We start from the raw sequence: 21,461 nt of genomic DNA on the forward strand, positions 1-21,461 counted from the left end.
TCCTGCATAGGCCTACCGTACCTGATAAATGTGCGTGGTCTGAAAATATTCCCCCTCCTCCCATCAAAACATTTGTCTCGGGCTCTCCATTCCCTCAGTGACCTCTCCATGGAAAACCCATCTGATTAACTATTCTACGGTATTAATCATTTGCTCTTCCATTGAAAACCTTTACTCACATATTTTATTGGACAAAGCACTGTGGGAGAAACAAAGGTAGCAGCCGTGATCCCTGCCCTCATGCAGAACCAAGGACTGTGGTGGACATAAGATGGTCCCATTAGTGCTGGAAGCATATCTGTGTAGCACTTTATAATAAGCACAGAACTTTTATTTTCTGTCTTATTTAAGGCCTGATTATAGGAACCATAACAAAACAGTAAGAGATATGTGTATCGGCCTTTCTTCCAGGAAGCAAGAGAAGCTGTGTGTGGGGAGTTGATAAGATTTGAGCTGGACTGTGAAGGATGAGTAGGGCCTGGACCAAGAGACTGGCATTGGGCAGTCTATGGAGAGGAAGAGCCTATGCAATGATATAGCCCAGAGAGGATATTTAGGGAACTGAGTGGTTTGCCTTGGAGGATGCTGGAAGTAGGGTAACATTTGATAGTAATGGATAACACTTATGTAAGTGCTTACAGTGTTCTCAGTGCTTTACATACTATAACTCATTTAATCATAACAGTAGCTTTGTGAGGGGGGTCCTGTTATCATCCCCATTTACAGATAGGGAGACAGACACGTAGAGTGACTTGCTGAAGGTCACTCAGCTGGTAAGTGGGAGAACTGGGTTTCAGTGGTAGGCAGACTCACACACTGAGTCTAAGCACAGACTCCCTCCACTACACACCCTCCATCATTGAGCCAGAGTAGTTTGAGGCTCTGTCATGCAGAGCTTTGCGAGCCAGTAACCATTGCAGCTTCATCTCATAAGATTTTAGCAAAAGGGAACCGCTGGAAGTTTCTGAGCTGGCAGATTAAGTACTTTAAGGTTACTGTGGGGTTTGAGAGGAAGCAGAATTGCAGAGTACTTCAACTGGAGACCATTTATAGATGTCAGTCATATTACAACAGGGTGGAGGTAAAACCAGGGTAACGGTAACAATTAGACACTCACTGGCCCTTAAACTACTCTTAGCAGTTCTTCCACTTGCTTCTGAATGTCTCCGGTGCACATCTTTTTATGTGTCTAAGAACAAAGCCTCTGAGCCTCCACTATCCAGCTGGGTTGGGGTGAGAGCACCGTGCCAGCAACTTGCCTCTAGGGGTCCGGAAAAACAAAAGTTCTTCATACCACATTTGCAGTGATTTTTAGAAGTAGTTTTAAAATTAAAAATAAAGCTTCTCCTGGGCAAAGGTTAAGTGTGTGAACTTTACATTGTTTTTGGCATGGTTACTAGCATAATAATCCAGTGCTGTGTACTATAGCAGAGTGGGGTTATAATGCATCCAGGCCTCAGCTGAGTTTTCTGAAATCTTTTATAACTACAGGCACAGAAATGAGCCCTTCAAAACACCTCTATATTTTGTCAGTGTGCTGCCAAAGTACACCCAGGTGTATTATATTATTTAATCTTAAATGCCCTTTAGAGCTTCTAGGTAGAATTATGACAGTCAGTACAGCTGACTCTGGGTAAATGAAAGAGAAGGAGTGGAGTTGGGGAAGAATAGCAGTGTCTTTCTTCCTCTCTTTCCCAACCCATAATGACTTAGATCAAAGGTCTTTAAACATAATAAGATCTAGATAGAAGAAGACCCCCCTAAGCCACTCCCAAATTTGTCTCAGTGCTAACAGTCACACCTTCTCTTAGAATTGACTCAACCTATTAGAAGTCTCTGGTCTCCAGTCAGTAGTCCCCTTCATGGTGTTTCAACCTCCTGGGGTGAACCTAGGGGCTGTTGCTCTGTGACTCAGATACCATCATCAGCTTTTCAAGCACTTCACCTCCAAATGTCCCATGATTTTAGGCAAATGTCGAGAAGTTCTCTCTTCTTCCTCCTCTTCTCTTCCTCCTCATTTTTTTTCTTCTTTTGTCCTATAAAGTCTCTACTAATCTTTACAGAGAGTGACTGTTTAATTTGGGTAGAGGATATGAAAGTGATGTCAAGTCTTTAGTGTGAAATGAGGACATAGGGCATACCTACTTATCTTTCAGCCAGTCTACACATAGTTAGGAGTCATGATGCTATATTCATACATTTTTTAAACATCTATAGGGGTACCTTGGTAGCTCAGCTGATTGAGCGTCCAACTCTTGATTTTGGCTCAGGTCATGATCTCTCAGTTTGGTGAGTTCGAACTCCTTGTTGGGCTCTGCACTGACAGTGAGGAGCCTGCTTGGGATTCTCTCTCTCCCTCTCTCTCTGCCCATCCCCCACTCACACTGTCTCTGTCTCTCAATTAAATAAATAAACTTTAAAAAAAAATCTTGATTAATACCACTGTTCATAGCAGTATTAAGTCACATTGGCCAGAAGGGAAAAACAAAATGTTTATACACAGATGAATGGGTAAACAAAATGTGATATATTATAGATGTAGTTGAATATTATTCAGCCTTTAACAATGGTGAAATTCTAAAAAAAAAAATGATGAAGTTCTGACACATGCTACATGGATAATCCTTAAAGACATCATGCTAAGTGAAATAAGCCAGACACAAAAAGACAAATGTATGGTCCACTTATAGGAGGTACCTGGAATAAATAGTCCAATTCATAGACATAGAAAAGAGAATAATGGTTACCAGGGGCCAGGAGAAGGGGCGTTGGATAGTTATTGTTGAATGGGTATAGAGTGTCATTTTGGGATGATGAAAAGTTCTAGATGGGTTCTTGTGAATGTACTCAATGCTACTGAACTGTACATTTAAAAATGGCTACAATAACATTTTAAGTATATTTTACTATAACAAAAAATCTTGGCCAATATTATGTAAATACAAAAAAATTCGCAGATGCTGGGATCTCATTTGGTGTTGACAGAGTTGGTATTTAAGCAGTAAAACTGGTCCACCTTCTTTTGTATAAGATTTGCAGTCATGAATGAACTGGGAGTCTCTTAACACTATGTTCTTATCATGGGCGAGCAGCTGTTCGCGTAGCCTCTTTGTTCCCAAAGAAATCCAAATATCTATAAAACATCGAGAGTTAAGATGGAAAGCTCTGTCAGCTGTGACTCAGGAGCGTTAGTTCTGGTTTCGATTCTGTGTTGCTCAAGTCTCTCTCTCTCGCTTTCCGGCACCTCAGCTCCTGTTGTCGTGGACTCACACCGTCATCACAGAAAGCCCCGCGAGCAGGGACTGTTGGCTTTACAAGGACTGCTAACTGTCACAGTGGACGGTGTCCCGGAGTAGCAGCTCCCCTTCCAGCTGCTGGCTTCCTTGTAGAAACTCACTGGAGCTGTGGCAAGCAGCGGCCCGGGCCTCCGAGCACAAGGAGAGAGGAGTGTGGGCAGGCAGAATGGAGTGTAGGCTTGGAGTGGGTCTCACAGCTTGGGGTCTTCAGTCTTACCCCATGATTTCTACATTGCTTTTGGAGGAATTCTGAATCAAAAGGACAGATGATGTAATTCATTAAGGTCCAGTGCCCTATAGGAGCTATAGCTCTCCCCTAACCTGGACTTAACCTCTCATAAAATCATACGGCACAGAGCCTGAGGGTTGACAGTAACAAAGAAATAGGAAAGATGGGAGTTCTGTGGGAAACACTGATGACTTTAATTTCACTGATGATACTGAGTTTGTTGACAGTGGGACAGCCAGGTAGCCAGGTTCACTATGTGGCTAGAGACATATGGGGAGAGGAACGTATAGTATTAGAGACACATAGACAGTTTTTTAAAGTGATTGTTAAAACCAGAAGAGTACAGCAGGTCATTCTATCATCTGTGCCTTTCAAAAGATAACCATAGGAGTCGGTGAAGAGTTAAAGGGAAACCCAAAAGCTGATGTCTGTTGGCTGACCGGACACCTCTGATTAGAATTTTGAAATCTAAACCACTCCACCAATAACAATAACACCAATGACAACAGCAGCAAAGCCAGGACAGATACAGAAATGAGAGTTATGACATCTCAGCCATGCTTTCTGTCCCCAGGGCCCCAGGAACTTCTGCTGCCTGGACCTCCAAGTCCAAAGGGACCATTTTTCTAGCTCTTCTGAGGAGTGGCTGTGATTCTTCCCTGAACTAATGAAGACTGTTCCTCAGGGACCAGTGTTGTTATGAATTTCCCAAGTGGGCCTTTCTTCTCTCCTTCTGGAGTTTGCTTTTACTACGTGTGCTTTGCATTTGACTTCAGATCTTGTTTAAAATTAAAGGACTGTTCAATGTATTGGCAATCCTTCAGTTAGAAGTTAAAAATCTGGGGAATTTTAGAGGTCTTTATACATCACTTTTCAAGATCAAGAGGCTGCTCTGTGTTCTCAGCATCTGAAGAGAAGGTTCCCACACAGAAAGCCCCATTTTTTCCATTTGAGGACATAAAGCCTGAGGGAAAGTTGCAGCTTTGAGGCTCCTGCCTCTAGGCTCACTCATTATAAAAGAAAGGGGGAGGGCTGGACTGCTTTGCAATCAATTGTGAAAGATCTTTAAATGTCAAGAATAAAGAAGTCCCGATGAACTCTGCTAAGGTACAATTTGTGTTAAATTGCCCCTCTACCTCCCAATCATGTAATTCCTAGTTCCCAGCTGTTAAGGACAATGATTCTACCATTGCTTTTTGTTCATAAGAACATAGTTTCAAGCTGAGATCTCCACACGTGGCCTATTCAGTTTGAATTCCAGCCCTGCCTCAAATTCTGGAACTTTGGGCAGGGCTTTTACCTACTCTTTGTCTCAGCTTCCCCTTCAGAGAAAAGGAAATAATCTACCTCGTAGAGTTGTTTGGAGCCAGAACTGGTAATCATGATTACCAACGATTTTAAATTTTACAAATTATCAAGGATTTAATGTTGATTTGCATTATGTATACTGAAATATTTATAAGAGTGTGTTCATTCATGTAACTAATAAACCAGTTACCATTCTCCTCCACTGTTTCTTCTCAGAGCTTTGAAATAGGAAAAAAAACCAGGTATAAAAAGAAAAAGAAATGTTTTTGGTCACTTTGAAAAGTAATCCCCTCAAGAGTAAAGACCATATAAATAAGTAGGTTCTGACAAATGTAGAAACGTAATAGATATTAAAGTTATTTAATCATTTCTACTTCTGGCTGTGATGAAGTAGCTTATAGCAAATCAGAACTTCCACCAAGAACAACTAGAAATACAGATAGAATATTAAAACAAAGACATCTGTTTATAGACATCAGATTGCTTCTAGTGCACCAGACTTGAACAATGAGATCTTGGAGAGAATGAATGCTCACTCAGTTGAGCCCAATTGTCTGAATATTGCTTCTCTCCTGTGAGCACTGACTCTTAGTAGAGAGCAAGAGACCAAGAAGCCAGAGGGTGGCTGCCAAGAGGAGGAGAAGGCAGTGGAGCTGTAGACTCCTGGAGCCTGGAATACAAAAATTGGAGTTTGAGGCTGCCAAGATAGCCAGGACTTAAGGGACTGAAACCCCCAAGGGAAGAGAAATTCAGAAGAATGAATCTAAATCTAGGCAACAATTTTCCTTTTGACAAATCTGTTGATAAAGCTGCACAAGAACAGAGGCTGAAAGGTAGGACAGACATTCTGTGGTGTTGGAAAGATGAAAATTGGGATTTAGGGACTGTCAAGGAGAGGGACCTTAGGAAGCAATCCAGGCTGTCAGTTGGGACAGAAGTGGGGAAAAGCAGAAGTAGTCTGAGCCTTACAAAGATTGCTTACTAGCCATGATCAGTTCAGTCCCTGATTGGGTTCCGGTGATCTGCTCCTCTGCTGATGGCTGAAGGAGTGGGTGAATCCTCTCTGGAAAGAGAGAACCCAGCCTCTGCAGTGTTTCATTCGGGATATATAGAATTTAATCAAAAAATTACCCGGAAGCTGAGAAACAGACTATGAGAAAAACAAAATAATAGAAGTAGACCCAAAGGTGATAAAGATATTGGAGATTCAGATAGAGGTACTTAAATAATTGTGATTAATATATTCAGTAGAATAGTTGACAAGATAGAGAACTTTACCAGACAACTAGAATCTATTAAAAAGAATCAAATGGAGATCTAGATATGAAAAATGCTACTGAAATTAAGCACTCAATAGATAATTTTAACAGCAGATTTGACACAGAGAGAGAATTAATGACCTGAAGGCGAATTCTGTAGAAAAATCCAGACTGAACCATATTGAGTAAAAAGAATGACAGGTACAGAAAATAGCATTAGGACATATGGCTTATGGGGAAGCATTCTAGCATTAGAGAATCAGGGGGTGGGGAAATAAAGGAAGAAGGGGTAGAAGCAATATTGAAGGAATAGTGGCTTAGAATTTTCCAAAACTGATGAAAAATACCAGGCAACGAAGTATTATGTATCCCCAGCTGGATAAAGTAAAGGAAATCCATACCTGGCCTCAGCAGAATAAAACTACTATACACCAAGGTAAAGAGAAAGACCTTAATATCAGCTATAAATAAAGGATATTTTTTTGAGGAACCTCCATACTGTGTTCCAGGGTGGCTGCACCATTTTGCATTCCCACCAGCAGTGCAAAAGTGTTCCCTTCTACATCCTCACCAACATCTGTTGTTGCCTGAGTTGTTAATTTTAGCCATTCTGACAGGTGTGAGACAGTATCTTCTTGTGGCTTTGATTTGTATTTCTCTGATGATGAATAATGTTGAATATCGTTTCATGTGTCTGTTAGCCATCTAGATGTCTTTGGAAAAGTGTCTATCCATGTCTTCGGCCCATTTCTTCACTGGATTCTTTGTTTCTTGGGTGTTGAGTTTGATAAATTCTTTATAGGTTTTGGATATTAACCCTTTATCTGGTATGTCATTTGCAATTATCTTCTCCCATTCCATCCATTGCCTTTTAGTTTTGTTGATTGTTTCATTTGTTGTACAGAAGATTTTTATCTTGATGAGGTCCCAATAGTTCATTTTTGGTTTTGTTTCCCATGCATCCAGATACATTTCTCTTAAGAAGCTGTTGTGGCCAAGGCCAAATAGGTTGTCACCTGTTTTTTCCTCTAGGATTTTGATGGTTTCCTGTTTCACATTTAAGTCTTTCATCCATTTTTAATTCATTTTTGTGTGTGGTGTAAGAAAGTGGTCCAACTTCATTCTTCTGCATGTCACTGTCCAGTTTTCCCAGCACCATTTGCTGAAGAGACTTTTTTCCATTGGGTACTTTTTCCTGCTTTGTTGAAGATTAGTTGGCCATATATTTGTGGGTCCATTTCTGGATTCTCTATTCTGTTCCGTTGATCCATGTGTCTGTTTTTGTGCCAGTACCATACTGTCTTGAACTACCTTACTACCCAGCAATTGCACTACTAGGTTTTTATCCACATGATACAAAAATGGTGATTTCAAGGGGCACATGCACCCCAATGTCTATAGCAACACTATCCACAATTGCCAAATTATGAAAGAATCCAAACATCCATTGACTGATGAATGGATAAAGATGATGTGCTATATATATATATATGTGTGTGTGTGTATATATATATATGTGTGTGTGTGTATGTGTGTGTGTGTATGGATATGTGATGGATATATGTGATATATGTGAATGGATAAAGATGATGTGCGCTATATATATATATGTGTGTGTGTGTATATATATACATATATATACACATACATATATACATATATATATACACACACACACACACACATACATACAGTGGAATCCTGCTCGGTGATGAAAAAGAATGAAATCTTGCCATTTGCAATAATGTGGATGGAACTAGAATGTATTATACTAAGCGAAATAAGTCAGGCAGAGAAAGACAAATATTATATGATTTCATTCATACGTTGAGTTAAAGAAACAACAGATGAACATAGGGGAAGGGAAAGAAAAATAAGATAAAAACAGAGAGGGAAGCAAACCATAAGAGACTCTTAACTACAGAGAACAAACTGGGGGGTTTTAGAGGGGAGGTAGGTGAGGGGATGGGTTAAATGGATGATGGGAATTAAGGAGGGCACTTGTTGAGATGAGCACTGGGTATTGTATGTAAGTGATGAATCACTGGGTTCTACTCCTGAAACCAATACTACACTCTATGTTAACTAACTTGAATTTAAATAAAAAAATTTAAAATAAAAAAGATGATAGATTGCCTGTCTTTTCAAAGAAGCAGTAATATAACCTACAAAAATTTATAGGTAAGAGCATAACATAATGGTAAAATATTGAATACATTTTTGCTTAGTTTGAAAGCATCACGACTTCTGTTCAACTTTGTTTGAAGTTCCTAGCTAATGCACTGTGACCAAAAAAAAAAATAATAATAATAATAATAATAATGAAATAAGGGGAACCTGGGCTGCTCAATCAGTTGGGCATCCAACTCTTGGTTTCTGCTTGGGTCGTGGTCTCACAGTCATGGGATCCAGCCCCATGTTGGGCTCTGTACTGAGTGTGGGACCTGTTTGGGATTCTTTCTCTTCCTGTTTCTCTGACTCTACCCTGTTTGCATGCATATGGTCTCTCCCTCAGAATAAATAAGGAAACCTAAAAAATAATAAAATAATGAAATAAAACTGCCTTTTGTCACAGGCAACTTGCTTGTATTCATAGAAAATCCAAAAGAATCAAGTCATATTATTATAAGTAATAAATTTAGCTAAGCCTAGTTTTAAGAACAATATACAAAGACCAATTGTATTTTAATTTGCTACCAATAAGCCATTAGAAAATAAAAATTTTAACCTATATATGCTACTTATAGTCAGTTCAGAAACATCAAATATGTAGGAATAAATCTATGAAAATGTGTATAAGACCTCTACACACAGAACTACAACACATTATTGACAGAAAGTAAGAGGGATCTAAACAAAGGGGTATCTGATGTTCATAGATTAAAAGATCAAAAACTATACAGATGTTAGTTATCCCAGAATTTATCTGTAGATCTAATGACATCATGAAAGTAATTCTAGGAGTGTGTTGGACTCTGTATGTGTGTGTGTGTGTAAATTTATGTAGAAATACAGAGATAAGAATCACCATCTTGAAAAAAAATCAAAGCTGGAGAAATTAAACTACTAGGATACTGAGACTCATTAAAAAGCTATACTAATTAAGACAGTATGGGATTACTGCTGTAAGAATAGACAAGTTGATCAATGGAAACAAGGCCAGAAACTGATCCACATATATAGTCACTTAATTTATAGTAAATCACTTCCTGTCTTCAAACCTCAGTTTCTTCATCTGTAATTAAGCTTAATAATAGTGACCACCACGTAAGGTTTAAATATTATATATCAAAGGACTTAGGGGCACCTTGGTGGCTCAGTTGGTTAAGCATCCTACTCTTGACCTTGGCTCAGGTCATGATCTCACAGTTTGTGAGTTTGAGCCCCGTGTCAGGCTCTTTGCTGACAGTAAGGAGCCTTCTTAGAATTCTCTCTCTCTCTTTCTCTCTCTCTGCCCCTCCCCCACTCATGCTCATTCTCTCTCTCAAAATAAATAAATAAACTTAAAGAAAAAAGACTTAGATGTTCTACTAAAGAGGTTAGCCATATGCAAGGGACATAGCAAGAAGGGCTTGATAAAATTTAGCCAGTATTAATATTACAGTTGTGACTACCTCTCTTACTATAATTACTACTACTTATTGTTACTGCTCATTTTCTCAGTTTTTCAGTACGATTATCTGGAAGTAGGAATGGGTGGACATTAAAGTGTGGTGGGCAACAAGCAACATTTGGGGCAACACAGAAAAGTAGGAGAGTGTCACTGCTCAGCCTACTTGGAAAAGCAATGGGATCAGGAAGATGAAGTTCCCAACCCTGATTGAATCAGGGTTGACTTAGAAACTAGAATGGGACTTGGTCTAACACCAAGATCATGTTGGCCACGCAAATGTGGGTCATTGGTAAACATTTATGAAGCTTCTAAAATGGACTTGTGTATAGATGTTTTGTAAGAATGTTTGAAAGCATGGGTATGTATATAAGCCATCTGTAAAGACACTAAGTAGGAATGAAGTCGGTTACCTCTTCTCCCACCTGGATCATAGCCAGGGATCTGAAAGAGAAGTTTAAATAGAATACTAAAAGAATTGATTTTTAAATGGAAAATTTATTTCGTAGCTTCTTTAGGTAAACCTGGATGTTCATTTTCAAACACAGGTCACAGAGTCTCTGAAGACAGGGAGATAATGATCTATTTAATTCTTTCCATATTCATATCCTAAACAGTGCCTCATATTTCACAAAGTGGGTTCCTGTTTTATAGTATGTGGTGTTATTTAGCTGAAAGCTTACCCACTCTTCTGGCTGTTTACCATCGCTAATCCTCCCGTATTCCAGCCCACATGGCATTTGCATCCTGTCTTCCTCTCCCACTGGCCCACTCACACCCCATTTCACTCATGGGAGAGAAGGCGCTGAGACCTTCCACTGCTTTAAGACACTTAAGCTGGCTGGTGAAGGACTGTACTCAGCAGCTCTGAATCCATTTCCTCAGTCTACTACTTCTGTTTGGATGACTGGAGATAAGATGATTTACCCCCTGAGTTTCATCTGCAACAAGGGATTGGTGTTGAAATAATGAAAGCGAAGCTCTTGGCAGTTTTTCACCAAGGTGAGAGTTGGTCTTGGCTATTATGATTATTATTATTGACAAAGATCACATAGCCAGGAGGCTCACACCCAAGTGTTTTGTTTCTAAACCTCATCTGCTTTTTACCATGCTGCCTGTAATTTGGCAAATCAGAAGATACAATTTGGTACCCAGTCTTCCCAGCTCAGTCTAGATTTGTTCAGGACCCTGCCCACTCCATTTCTGTAATTCAATTTAAGAGTACCAGCTGGAGGCACCTTTCCCCCAGTGCTGGCACTTGGTCACTTGATAAAACCTCCAGCTGGGCCCCCTTCTTGAGGAGGGAAAGGGGGAAGTGCCTTCTCACTCCTGAGAGTCTACCCATGGGCCTGGAATCATGGAAATGTACCTGCCTTGCCCTACAGGGAGCGTGATTCTGCCTGGGAAGTCCAGATTTGTCAAAGTGTAACCCTTCAACTGGAAAGTGTTTATCGTTGGGTACCTGCCACTTATAAGCTGCTCAGTGTCCATGAAGCTCACCAAATTACCCTAAGATACCTTTCTCTTAAAGAGGCTAGCTGGAGAAACTATCTGTGTAGTCTCTATCAGCAATTTTAATCTTTGTCAAGTCTTCATTTTAGATGTGTGTATTTTTCTAACAGTTTGATTACAGTCCAAAAGAAGGAATCTCTTGCCTTTGACTTCTAGATCTCCACATTACTTAAATAGTGCTAGTTGACAGGACTTACTGGGGGAAAACTGGTAGTGACAGCTCACAAGGACATAGGCTCCTCCAGTTAAATTCCTGCAATGCCTTCTGTCCTGGGTCCTCTACAAGTAAATAGGTGTCTTTGAGTTCTCTCACTGAGTGGCTCTAAAACATTGTGTTGGAGACATGTTTCCTTATTACTATGAGATCCTTTCGTCCACCCAGGCTACTTGGCTGATCCTTAGAAAAGGACACAGTGCTGGAAGTGCATTCTGAATGAGACAGGGGTTATGGGTAGAGTCCCGTAAATCAGGAGGAAGAGGAAACTGAATTGCCAAAAGAAATATTATCATCCTAATAAAACGAAGCACATGATTTGCATTCCAGGTCCTTCAACTATTCTATGGGAACCCGGGCATTTTCCCATGACAGTATTTTTATCCCTGATGGGGGAGCAGAAAGTGAGCAGACAGTTCAAGCAATGTCACAGGACAACATCCTGGGCAAAGTCAAAACTCTTCAGGTAAGACAGCTTGAGATTGGAAAGTCAGAGCCATAGGAGGGGCCCCAGCTATGGCGGGAAGTGGGAGAATCCCCAGAGTGGCCTTGAATAATGGATCGGGAGGACCAGGGGTAGTTTCTAGTGAAAAATTTTGCCTTCTCAAACCTGATTCTGTTCTCGGGAAGCCTTCCATCCAGCTGTGAGAGGTACATTGTCACGTGTACCCACCTGTACAACACCCTCTCTCCTTTTCTCTCAGGCTGTTCCTTCACTTTTAACTTCATATCATGAGGATAGGTACCCAGGAGAAGCTGTAGGACTTGGGGGGAGGGTAGAGTTGGGAAATCAACCATTAAATGTTGGCCATAATCCTAAGCACAGGGTTGACTGTGAGCTGAGGGCATGCACAGCAGGTCTCCATCCTTGGACAGTGAATGGTGAGACTATTATTTACTGTACTTGTAAATCTGGCTCCCTCTCAGCCGCTGTGTCTTGGAGGAATGCCAAGAAGCTCTTAAACCTCCCTCCTGGTCACACTGCCGAGTCCAGCAACTTTTTCTACATAAAATTGACTCAGGTGGTCACTTCTTAATAATGAAAATATAGTAAAATAATTATTCACTAAATGTGATTGAGATCATGGGAAATCTAGGAGAAGCAAGGGGAGCAGACACCCGGGATCTAACCATGCAGGTTTGCCTGATAGCTTGGTAGCATCCACTCCCCTGACAGACACGCCTAAGCAAGCACTTCTCTGAGATGGGAGAGCCTGGAGGCGATCCAGATTATGAACAGGGGACTGGGGTTTGCTGGTTTCCATCTGTCTGTAGGTCTACAATAACAAATGTATAAATGAATGAAAGAGCAAAAAAAAAGGAACAGCTAGCTTGAATAGCTGCCAATACAATGAAGCATTATACTCAAAGGAAATTTTCTATTTTCTTGAAATGTTCTTGTTTCTACTGAACATTAGCTATGCGTTTTGTGACCTGTGTTTGATTACATATCCACACACACTCAGCTGAACACAGCATATGGCAGGCAGAGAAATAGCCCACACCCTGGAACCACACCCAGACTTGTGTAGATCTTTATACCTACTGCCAACCATTGCCCAAGGCTGTCATCTTGTCCTCAGAGCTAACCTAGGTGCTTCCTTCAGTTTCCAGCATTTCCAAACCAGTTTCCGTTGTCAGTTCTTGCTGGCTATGCTGCTCCATATTTTATAGACTCAGAAGAAAAAAGAAGCTGTCACTTCGCACAGGTTGGAGAAGAGAAAGGGGTGGTGATTGCCAAAGAAACCCTTGATGCCACCTCCTTTACCTTTCCTTCTTGAAGTCTTTTGGTTCCTGGAATATTATTCTTAAGAAGTTCCTAACCCCTGCCTCATAATATCCCCTTTCCAAGAGGAGTGACTTACAGGGTTCAGCCCATGAAACAGGTGTACTTTATAAGGACTTTTGAGGAGTTCTTTAAAAATTTGATAATAATGTGTTGTCTTAAATGATGTCTGTTCTAACATCACACCGCGTGCCACTGCCACTCCAGGAAGTGGATTTGGAGTTGTAAAAAATACACAGCTCTGCACTACTGAAACTCAATAAAAAAGTATGTGAGTGCCTCTTATTCCTGTTAACACTGTGAGGCACAAGTTTAAAGAATCTGATCTCGCAGTTAAAATGTAAAACAACCAACTTCCCTAAAGCAACAGTTCTTTTAACAACAGGAAGAAAAATGTGAGTAAAGCAGAATAACTAATCGGAGTGCGTTCCTTTGGACAATCTGCTCCTACGAGGTCTGGCTAATTTTGCTTCTGCTGTATGGGTTCACAATCTGCCCTACAGCTCAATGGTTATATTTTTAAAACATTAAGAGGCTTTGCTCTTTGAGGAGGGAAATGGGGACCGTTATCATAGAAAATGTGATTTTTGGAGTGACATAAGATTTAATTGTATCACCCCCAAAAGACTGTGCTTTATTTTTCAGTCGACTAAGCAGTATGTTCCTGGTAAGTCATAGAAATAGTAGTTGACTTTATTAACTTGCATGAATGCTTTGCATTTTTCCATGACAACGTTATGCTGGTATTGATGCTTACTAAGCAGCATAAGACACCGCCCCCTCCTAGACTCCAGCATGGAATGAGGGTGTTTAGTTATGTCAGAGGCATGTATGTTTTTTATGTCTGAAATTGTCTTTGTGTATGTACGTATCTTTATGAAAAACAGAGAAGAGTTATGGATAACACCTTTTTGACAGTAGATGTCCTGGCAAGCTGATTAGCCACCATTATCAGGACATTCTTTTAAAGTGAGATTTCTCTTGGAATGTCACTTAGAATAAAAAGAGAAAAAGCCATTTTTCTCTGGCCTAAGAAACTTCCCGGCCCTTGGAAACCCAAGAACCGTGCCTGCACTGACTGTTTGGAAAGGTTGCCCTCTAGTGTCCACACGCAGTCATCCCAGCTAGGCTGCCCTGTGTTGCACCATGGTGGTTTGTATCTCTCTGTTGAGTACAGAAGGACTGAATGCAGCGGAAAATTAGCCTGCACTTTTCTGAATAAAGTGAATCTATCACCTGCCAAAATTTCTGTGGCAAATGACTGAATCTTTAAGAGAAAAATTACTCTTTTGAGTATAAAAGTTAATACATGTTTGTAGGGAGAACAAATTCTAATTATAGGGACAAATTCTAATATACAGAACAAATTCTAATTATAGGGACAAAAACAACAGTGGTGCCCTTTTTGAAGACCCTACACATAACAGTCAGCTGTCCCATGGCCAATGGGTGAAATAAAAAGCCTGTGCCAAGCCTCCACCACCACCTGGCTGTGTGGCCTGCAGTGAAGTCATTTAACCTGTCTGAGCCACATTTTCCCCATCTGAAAAATAAGGGGATGACGATGCTGAATGATCTGGCCCCTCCATTTCTTAAAATTTGCCATCTATACGAAGTCACGGCTTACCTGCTATCGCATGGAGTGGTTTGCTAAGCTTCACACTTCATTGAATTTGGAACGCAATGACCTTGACATTCCTTACAGCTGTCCAGAGCACGGATCAGGGAGGTTTCTGTTTATTTCAGATCAGACCAGGCTATGAAATGTCTAACAACTGATGATAAAACTTGGGTAGGAGCATCATACTCTAAGCCTGCAGGCGATTTTTAGACTTATACCACACCTTTGTAAGAAAATGCTAGTAATTCTCTTAGCCCATGGACTATTTATTTAGTCCAGGAGGGAAAACCTCCATTTTCAGTAGCTGCTGTCTCCTGCTGAGCTAGATTTCACTTTAAAAACACCTAAGTGTCATATGTTTGAGGATTTTAACACCTTATGCAGCTGTCAAGGACACAAAGAATAAATACCTGCTCTTAGCCATGTCTGCGTAGAGCAGATGTCTTTAAATCTATATTCTTTCTTCTTTTGCCTCTTTTAAAAAATTCATTTTAACTATGGGTGAATCTGTAGTTCACTCAAGGAGACAGCAACTTATTTCTTCCTCTGCCTTTGTCCTCACAGACACGGTCTGAAGGCTGGCTGTGAAAAATCTGGGGGAATCTAAATACTGGCAGTGTGAGAGCTGCAGAATATGATGTGCTTGGAATTTCCACACCATAGGAAAAAGCCTCATAAATATGGATGTGCATTCCTATAACATCATCCTCTGACATTCCATATTACAACTAAATGGCCCAATTTGAATGAATAAAATATAGACCCTTTCAGCTCACATTCCAGTCCTAACAGTCACCCCATTCACAGCCACAAGCAGCATGGATGTTAGGATAGGCAGAGCATTCTCTCTTCCCTGGTTGTAATTGTAGTGTATATAAAGAGCCCGTGGGTGTTAGACAAAGGTGGAGGGGAGTGGTAGTAGTTTATAAGGGCAAGCTCCATCAGCACAGTCTGGTTTTCAGTGACTGCTTCTATCAAAGTTTCTCTCATGACAATGCCTGAATAATGGGCAGAGTTAAAGTCACAAAAAAGTCACATTGATCCCTATAGTCCAGTCACATGACACCCAAGATTGCCAAGTAGGTTTTAGCAGTCACCTTTTAATTGTCAATAAATCACACAGTGTCTCAACGGCCCTGTCTCCTTTGAGTCCGCTGAAGGAAGCATTTGGAGCAGGAACTGCAGGGAAGGGAAAGCATGCAGGTGCAAGAGTCTCAGCCTTGAGAACCTGAGGATCAGTCACCATGGCCTTGGACCCTAAGTCTTACCCTGGCCTTGCTCTATGGTCTCATCCCTGACAGCTGCAATGGTGTCTATGAAGACAGTCCTTTGTCTGGGCAGAGAGGCTACAGCCGTGTCCCTAAATGTAGCCAGCATTTCTTTGATGACCTGGGTCCTCCCCACCTCCATCCCCCTAAGCTCCCAGCCACCAGTCTGAATTTATTTTTTCTAGAAGGATTTTAAATCAGCAGCTTCACAGAAATGCACACCGTTATTCTCAAAAGCAACAGCATTGTGTTTCTTTTGCCAGGATGAACATATTTGTGACATAAATCATTGTCATTGCCTCCCTCCCTCTCTCCTTCCCTCCCTTCCTCCCCACCCTCAGCTCTTGTACCTGCAGCCAGGTCCACACCCCTCCTCTCTATGCGATTCCTCTGCACCTGCACCTTCCTCTCAGTCGGCCTCTTGTATTTCATTCTCTCCTTCATTTCTTAACATCGCTCTCTTCGTTTCTCAGCCTTGTCCCATGTGCCTTATTTCTCCTGTTCTTTTTCCATCTATTTCCTGTTTTCATTTTCTTGTAGCTTTTTCACTGGTTACCATAATAGCCATCCCATCTTTGGAATTTACTTCCATCAAGACTGCAGTTACATTTTGTCATGCTTGTTTGTCTTATAAGCGTCAGGGTGGACCAACATCAGTATCTTAAAAAGTGCCCTTATGAAGAAAAATATCAGCATATTCTTTTTTTGTGTGTGATGGTGGCAAAATAATCCTAGCTAATTGGCATTAGAGTGTTAGGCCAGGTTCTCCTTGGAAGCCCATTCAAGAATTATTCTTTCTGTTATAACCAGAAGAAATAATGTCATCATTCAAGAGCATTGAGAGATGGTAGACCCTGACAACGGGAGGTCTCAGTCTAAGGGATTTTACAACACTTTCTAGCCCCTGGCCAGCACTCCTAGAGAAGGGATAACTGGTAAACCAAAGTCTGGGCTGGGCATCCCAGAGGGAACTCCTGCTGAAGCTTTCACTAGGACCCAGGAACCATGCCACCTCTTCCGTCCAGGTCCCTATCCCTCTCCCAAAGGTCAGCAGAGTAAGCCGGGCCTGTGACTTTGTTACACTGTGTTTTCTTGTCTAACTCCATCGGCTGCTCTAACCATGCCTGCTGATTGATCTGCTTAGAGAGTAGATACTAACTGCCGCTTCCTGCTAAACTTGTTTTGAGAAGACACCCTTCTTTCAGCCTTTCTCCTCCCTGAAACCCGTTTAGGCTGCTCAAGCTGTTCTTCACTGGCTGAATTCAGGCTTTTGATGTGTGCTCCTTCTCTGTGGTGCCCGGGGGTCCAGGCTCAGGCTGAAATACCAGCAGATCAAATACAAGTCCTTTGTCTTTCTGTGCTCCTGATTTGGCATGCCGGGGTGCCCTGGGGATGTGGGCAGGGGAGTCGTGGGCTCACCTCTTCCATGTCTCTGCAACCTCACCGTCCACCATGCAAGGCTGAGGGGCAGCTGGGCACGAGAGAGTGGATTTGGTACCCTTGAGTTCAGAGGACAAAGGGGGAGTTCGCTCGTGGGATTCCCCTGCCAGGGAACTTCAACAAGGTATTAAGAATGCTGCGTCCTCTTTATTTCTGCCCCTACAAGAAAGAAGCATGATGTCAAATTTGTGAGAACCTGTGGAGTGCAATGCAAATAATGCTGAATATGGTTTTAGGAGATCTAGATTCAAATCCCTTTTGGGCCACTCATTCTTTCCATAAGCTTGGGCCAGTCACCTCTCCCCACTGGGTCTCTGACAGTTTTTGTCAAATGAGGGGTTTGGACTATGGGATTGCTAATGCTCTTGGCAGCTCTATGGGATTAAATATTAGCCAAATTAAAGATAAATATCAAATAATGCATTTTTTCTTCCTTTCTTTTCTTTCTTTTTCTTTTCTTTTTCCTTTTTGAGGCATAACAGGACTATGAAGCCCAAGTACCTAGATGTAGAGCCGTAGCTCTCAGCCAGAGGCAATTTTACCCACCTCTGGAGACATTTTTGGATGTCTTGACAGGGAAGGGATCGCTACAGGCATCTAGTGTCCAGAGGCCAGGGTGCTGCTAAACATTTTACGGTGCACAGGCTGAGCTCCCCACACAAAAATCATCTGGCTTATAATGTCAGTAGTGCCAAGGTTGAGAAACCTGCTAGAGATGAAGGCAAGAGTTTCCATAGTATATTAAATCCAGTAGTCTCTCAGGTGGCCACGGCATGCCCTTTCTTCTTCCTGAATGTCGTTTATTGTTTTCTGCTGCAGCCCATTAAATAGTTTGCCCTTTCTTAAACTGTTATATTTATATTTCTTTCTTCAGGGAGTATATTTTCTAATCTGGCTTTTCTTTAATTCTACATACTATTTATCGTCCCCATTTCCATCACCTGTCCCTTCCCTCCCCCCGCCAAACACACACCCCCCCATCTATCTACCTGCCACCAGTAACAAATCTGTCCGTGGCCCTTTCCTTCTGACTACTTCTCTGTCCTTTCCCCATTGGGCTCCTTCTGCCCCACAGTTCACAGAGCCTAGCTGCAGCAAGGCAAAAAGAAGTCCTAGTGGCAGGGCAGGACTATTCCTGTGCCTCCCATGACTTTGGCATTGATCATGGAAAGGCTTGCCGACGTTGGGGCCTTCTTCACCCTGGTGCTCACTGTGACCGGAACATGATGTTCAAGCGAGGGGCTGATGAGGAAGGTGGCTGATGCATAAACATTCAACAGGAATGTGTCCGAGAGAGGCTGGAGGGTTCCCTTGCTGCAGCAACCACAAGAGTCTTGATTCCCTCACTGGTTACTGCATTTCACGTAATTATATTCTATATGATTTTTATATGTTTAAAAGACTTCCTTTAGAAATAAATTTATAGGTTAATCGAAAAACTTTTGTCATAACATATATCCCAACTTTTGGTTCAGAAATAATGGGCCCTCTACCCCCTGGATAATGTTGGCATCTCCATGAAAGAGGTGGCTGGATGAAAAAGCTCATGGCTTGAAGATGGGGAAAGAAAAGAAAAGAAATTGGAAAACAAATCACTTATTACAGGACTGCATCAGGCTTACTGGCATGGTATTTAGTCTAGAAACGTTGTGCACAGAATATGCCTCACTGCCTACTAGATATGCTGGGGTATCTGGTTGTACTTATTGTGAACTGCTTCACTGCTTCAGAACGTCTTTCTTTTGTTTTTCTCCAGCGACAGTTGAGCAAAAACATCAAGTTTGGGCAGCCACCACCCAATGCCATTCCCATGAAGAAGGCAGACAGTGGCGAGGCTAGCTTAGAAGAGGATCTGTTCCTGACCAGTCCCATGGAAATTGTGACCCAGGAGGACATCATCCTGTCAGACACCGAGAACAAAGTAAGGCCCCTCCTGGGAATGACTTGTTGCTAACACATGTGGGGAGGACGTCAGGCAGTGAACTGGGGCGTCTGAGAACTCTCGGGTCTGCGGTACAGGGAGTATGCGGCAGAAGCTTTTCTGATGAGTCGCCCGGGGCTGCAGGGCACTTCCTGGTCAGGTGCCGTGATCTACAGTGGGGTCCACTTGGAGGAGGGGGAGGAAGAGAAGACATGACCTTTGCATGTGCTCTTCACAGTGCTTTCCACTCACTCCTCAAGACTCAGGTTGGCTCACCTCATCGGGGATGCCGGCCTCACCCCCGGGCTGTGCTGTCTCCTCTGTGCCTTTGCTGTGCATCCTTACTGCCTCGTCCACATCCATACTCATCTGTGTCCACATAATTGTTTTCTCTCCACCTCTGAATGTTGAGTTCCTTGAGGACAAACTGGATCTTATACATCTCTGTCTCCCTCGGATGTAGCTAGTGTTTAATTAGTAGCACTGAATAATTTCTTGTCAAATTGGACTAATTTCAAGGGAAACAAGAAAGAAGTAGGTGCTTAACAAGATAGTACACATCAAACAGGCTAGCTTGAACTCTGCTTAATGAGGAAAGAAAGTCACATTGATCCAGCATTGTCTTACCTAGATTTGGTCTTTTGACACTCAGAAAGAAACACCATGAGCATATCCTGGAATGAGAGTCCTTCCAGCAGCAGAAGGGACCCTCTCAGGCCTCTAGTGGGGAAGGAGGAAGTGGCCCACCAGTAGCTGGAGCAGGGAGCTCTGCTGCATCTGCCAGTCTTGGTAGAATGCATTCTTTGTGCTCTGCCTGCCAAGGTGCCTGAAATTACACTGGATGTTATTAAAATGGACGTGGCCCCAGAAGTCATGCTTGTTATCAGCTAATATGTCATCAGGGCAGTAAGAAAGAGAAGTGATTAACAGAGCAGAGTGAAGAAGGAAAGAACAGGCTGGTACCCCGCTGTTGCCCACCTCAGCCTGGTCCTCATGACTCCTGGTTCCCACACAGGCGAGTGGTGGGCAGTGTGGTGGGTAAAGTATAGACTACGAGGTCCAAAACCACTCTCTCCAGCCTTTCAGCGTGAGGCGGCAGCAACAGCTGTCAGCCTTAATGCAAGGATTGCCCAAGGACTGAGGCAAATGTCCTCACTGTTACTGATGATCTAATACTGCAAGGGGCCATGGTCTGAAGGAGGAGGAGGATCATTGGTTCGGCAGGTGCTACCCCAGCTGTGGATATTACAGAGATGAGCAAGATTAGGGATGCTTCCGCGTGGTTTATACTTTTTAAAATTTTTTATTTTTGAGAGAGAGAGAGAGACAAAGTGTGAACGGGGAAGGAGCAGAGAGAGAGAGAGAGAGACACAAAATCTGAAACAGGCTCCAGTGTCTGAGCTGTCAGCACAGAGCCCAACCTGGGACTCCAACTCACAAACCGTGAGATCATGACCTGAGCCAAAGTCAGGTGCTTAACCAACTGAGCCACCCAGGCGCCCCTGCATAGTTTACATTTTAATGAGAAGAAAGTCAGGTAGCAAGTCAACAGATATGTATAAAGATGATAACTTATTTAGTAAATATTATAAGTATAATAACTTTGGATCAAGAAAAATGCTGCACAGGAAGTAAAACAGAGTGGTGGAAAAGTGAGCAATGTGGAGGGGGAGAGGTTGCTCTTTAGGTAAGGAGGTCAGAGTGGCCATGACAGGCCTGGCCATGGAAGCTATGTTCTAGATGGAGGGAAGAGCAAGTTCGGAGGCCCAGCATGGGACTGAGAGTGTCCTACAAGAAAGCAGGTCGGTGTGGCTGGCCCGACCATGGTGGGGGCAAAGGGAGGATAGAGCGAGGTATAGAGGCCAGAAGATACAGACCACGGGAAAGGGGTAATTCTATTCTGAGAGTACTAGAAACCTCTGAGTATTTTAAGCAGGACAATGACATAATCTGATTTGTGTTTTCCAAAGATGCTTCTAAGTGTGGTGCAGAAATGA

At 42.2% G+C, this 21,461-nt stretch overlaps 1 protein-coding gene across 3 annotated transcripts in view; it reads left to right on the top strand.

Moving 5' to 3' along the window:
* CRACD (capping protein inhibiting regulator of actin dynamics) overlaps positions 1-21,461 on the top strand; it is a 64,038-nt gene that overhangs the window by 25,840 nt on the left and 16,737 nt on the right. For 2 of the 3 annotated variants that reach the window (XM_039249045.1, XM_039249046.1), the window contains exons 3-4: positions 11,759-11,894; positions 19,300-19,464. In XM_039249045.1, the coding sequence (XP_039104976.1) occupies positions 11,775-11,894; positions 19,300-19,464 (285 nt within the window). In that variant the 5' untranslated portion in view covers positions 11,759-11,774. Of the gene's footprint in view, positions 1-11,758; positions 11,895-13,871; positions 13,882-19,299; positions 19,465-21,461 lie in introns of those variants that run through there. The other variant, XM_039249048.1, reaches the window with a different exon arrangement.

This window comes from Hyaena hyaena, unplaced genomic scaffold, assembly GCF_003009895.1.
Source record: "Hyaena hyaena isolate Hyena2069 unplaced genomic scaffold, ASM300989v1 scaffold_329, whole genome shotgun sequence".
NCBI classification, from domain to species: domain Eukaryota; kingdom Metazoa; phylum Chordata; class Mammalia; order Carnivora; family Hyaenidae; genus Hyaena; species Hyaena hyaena.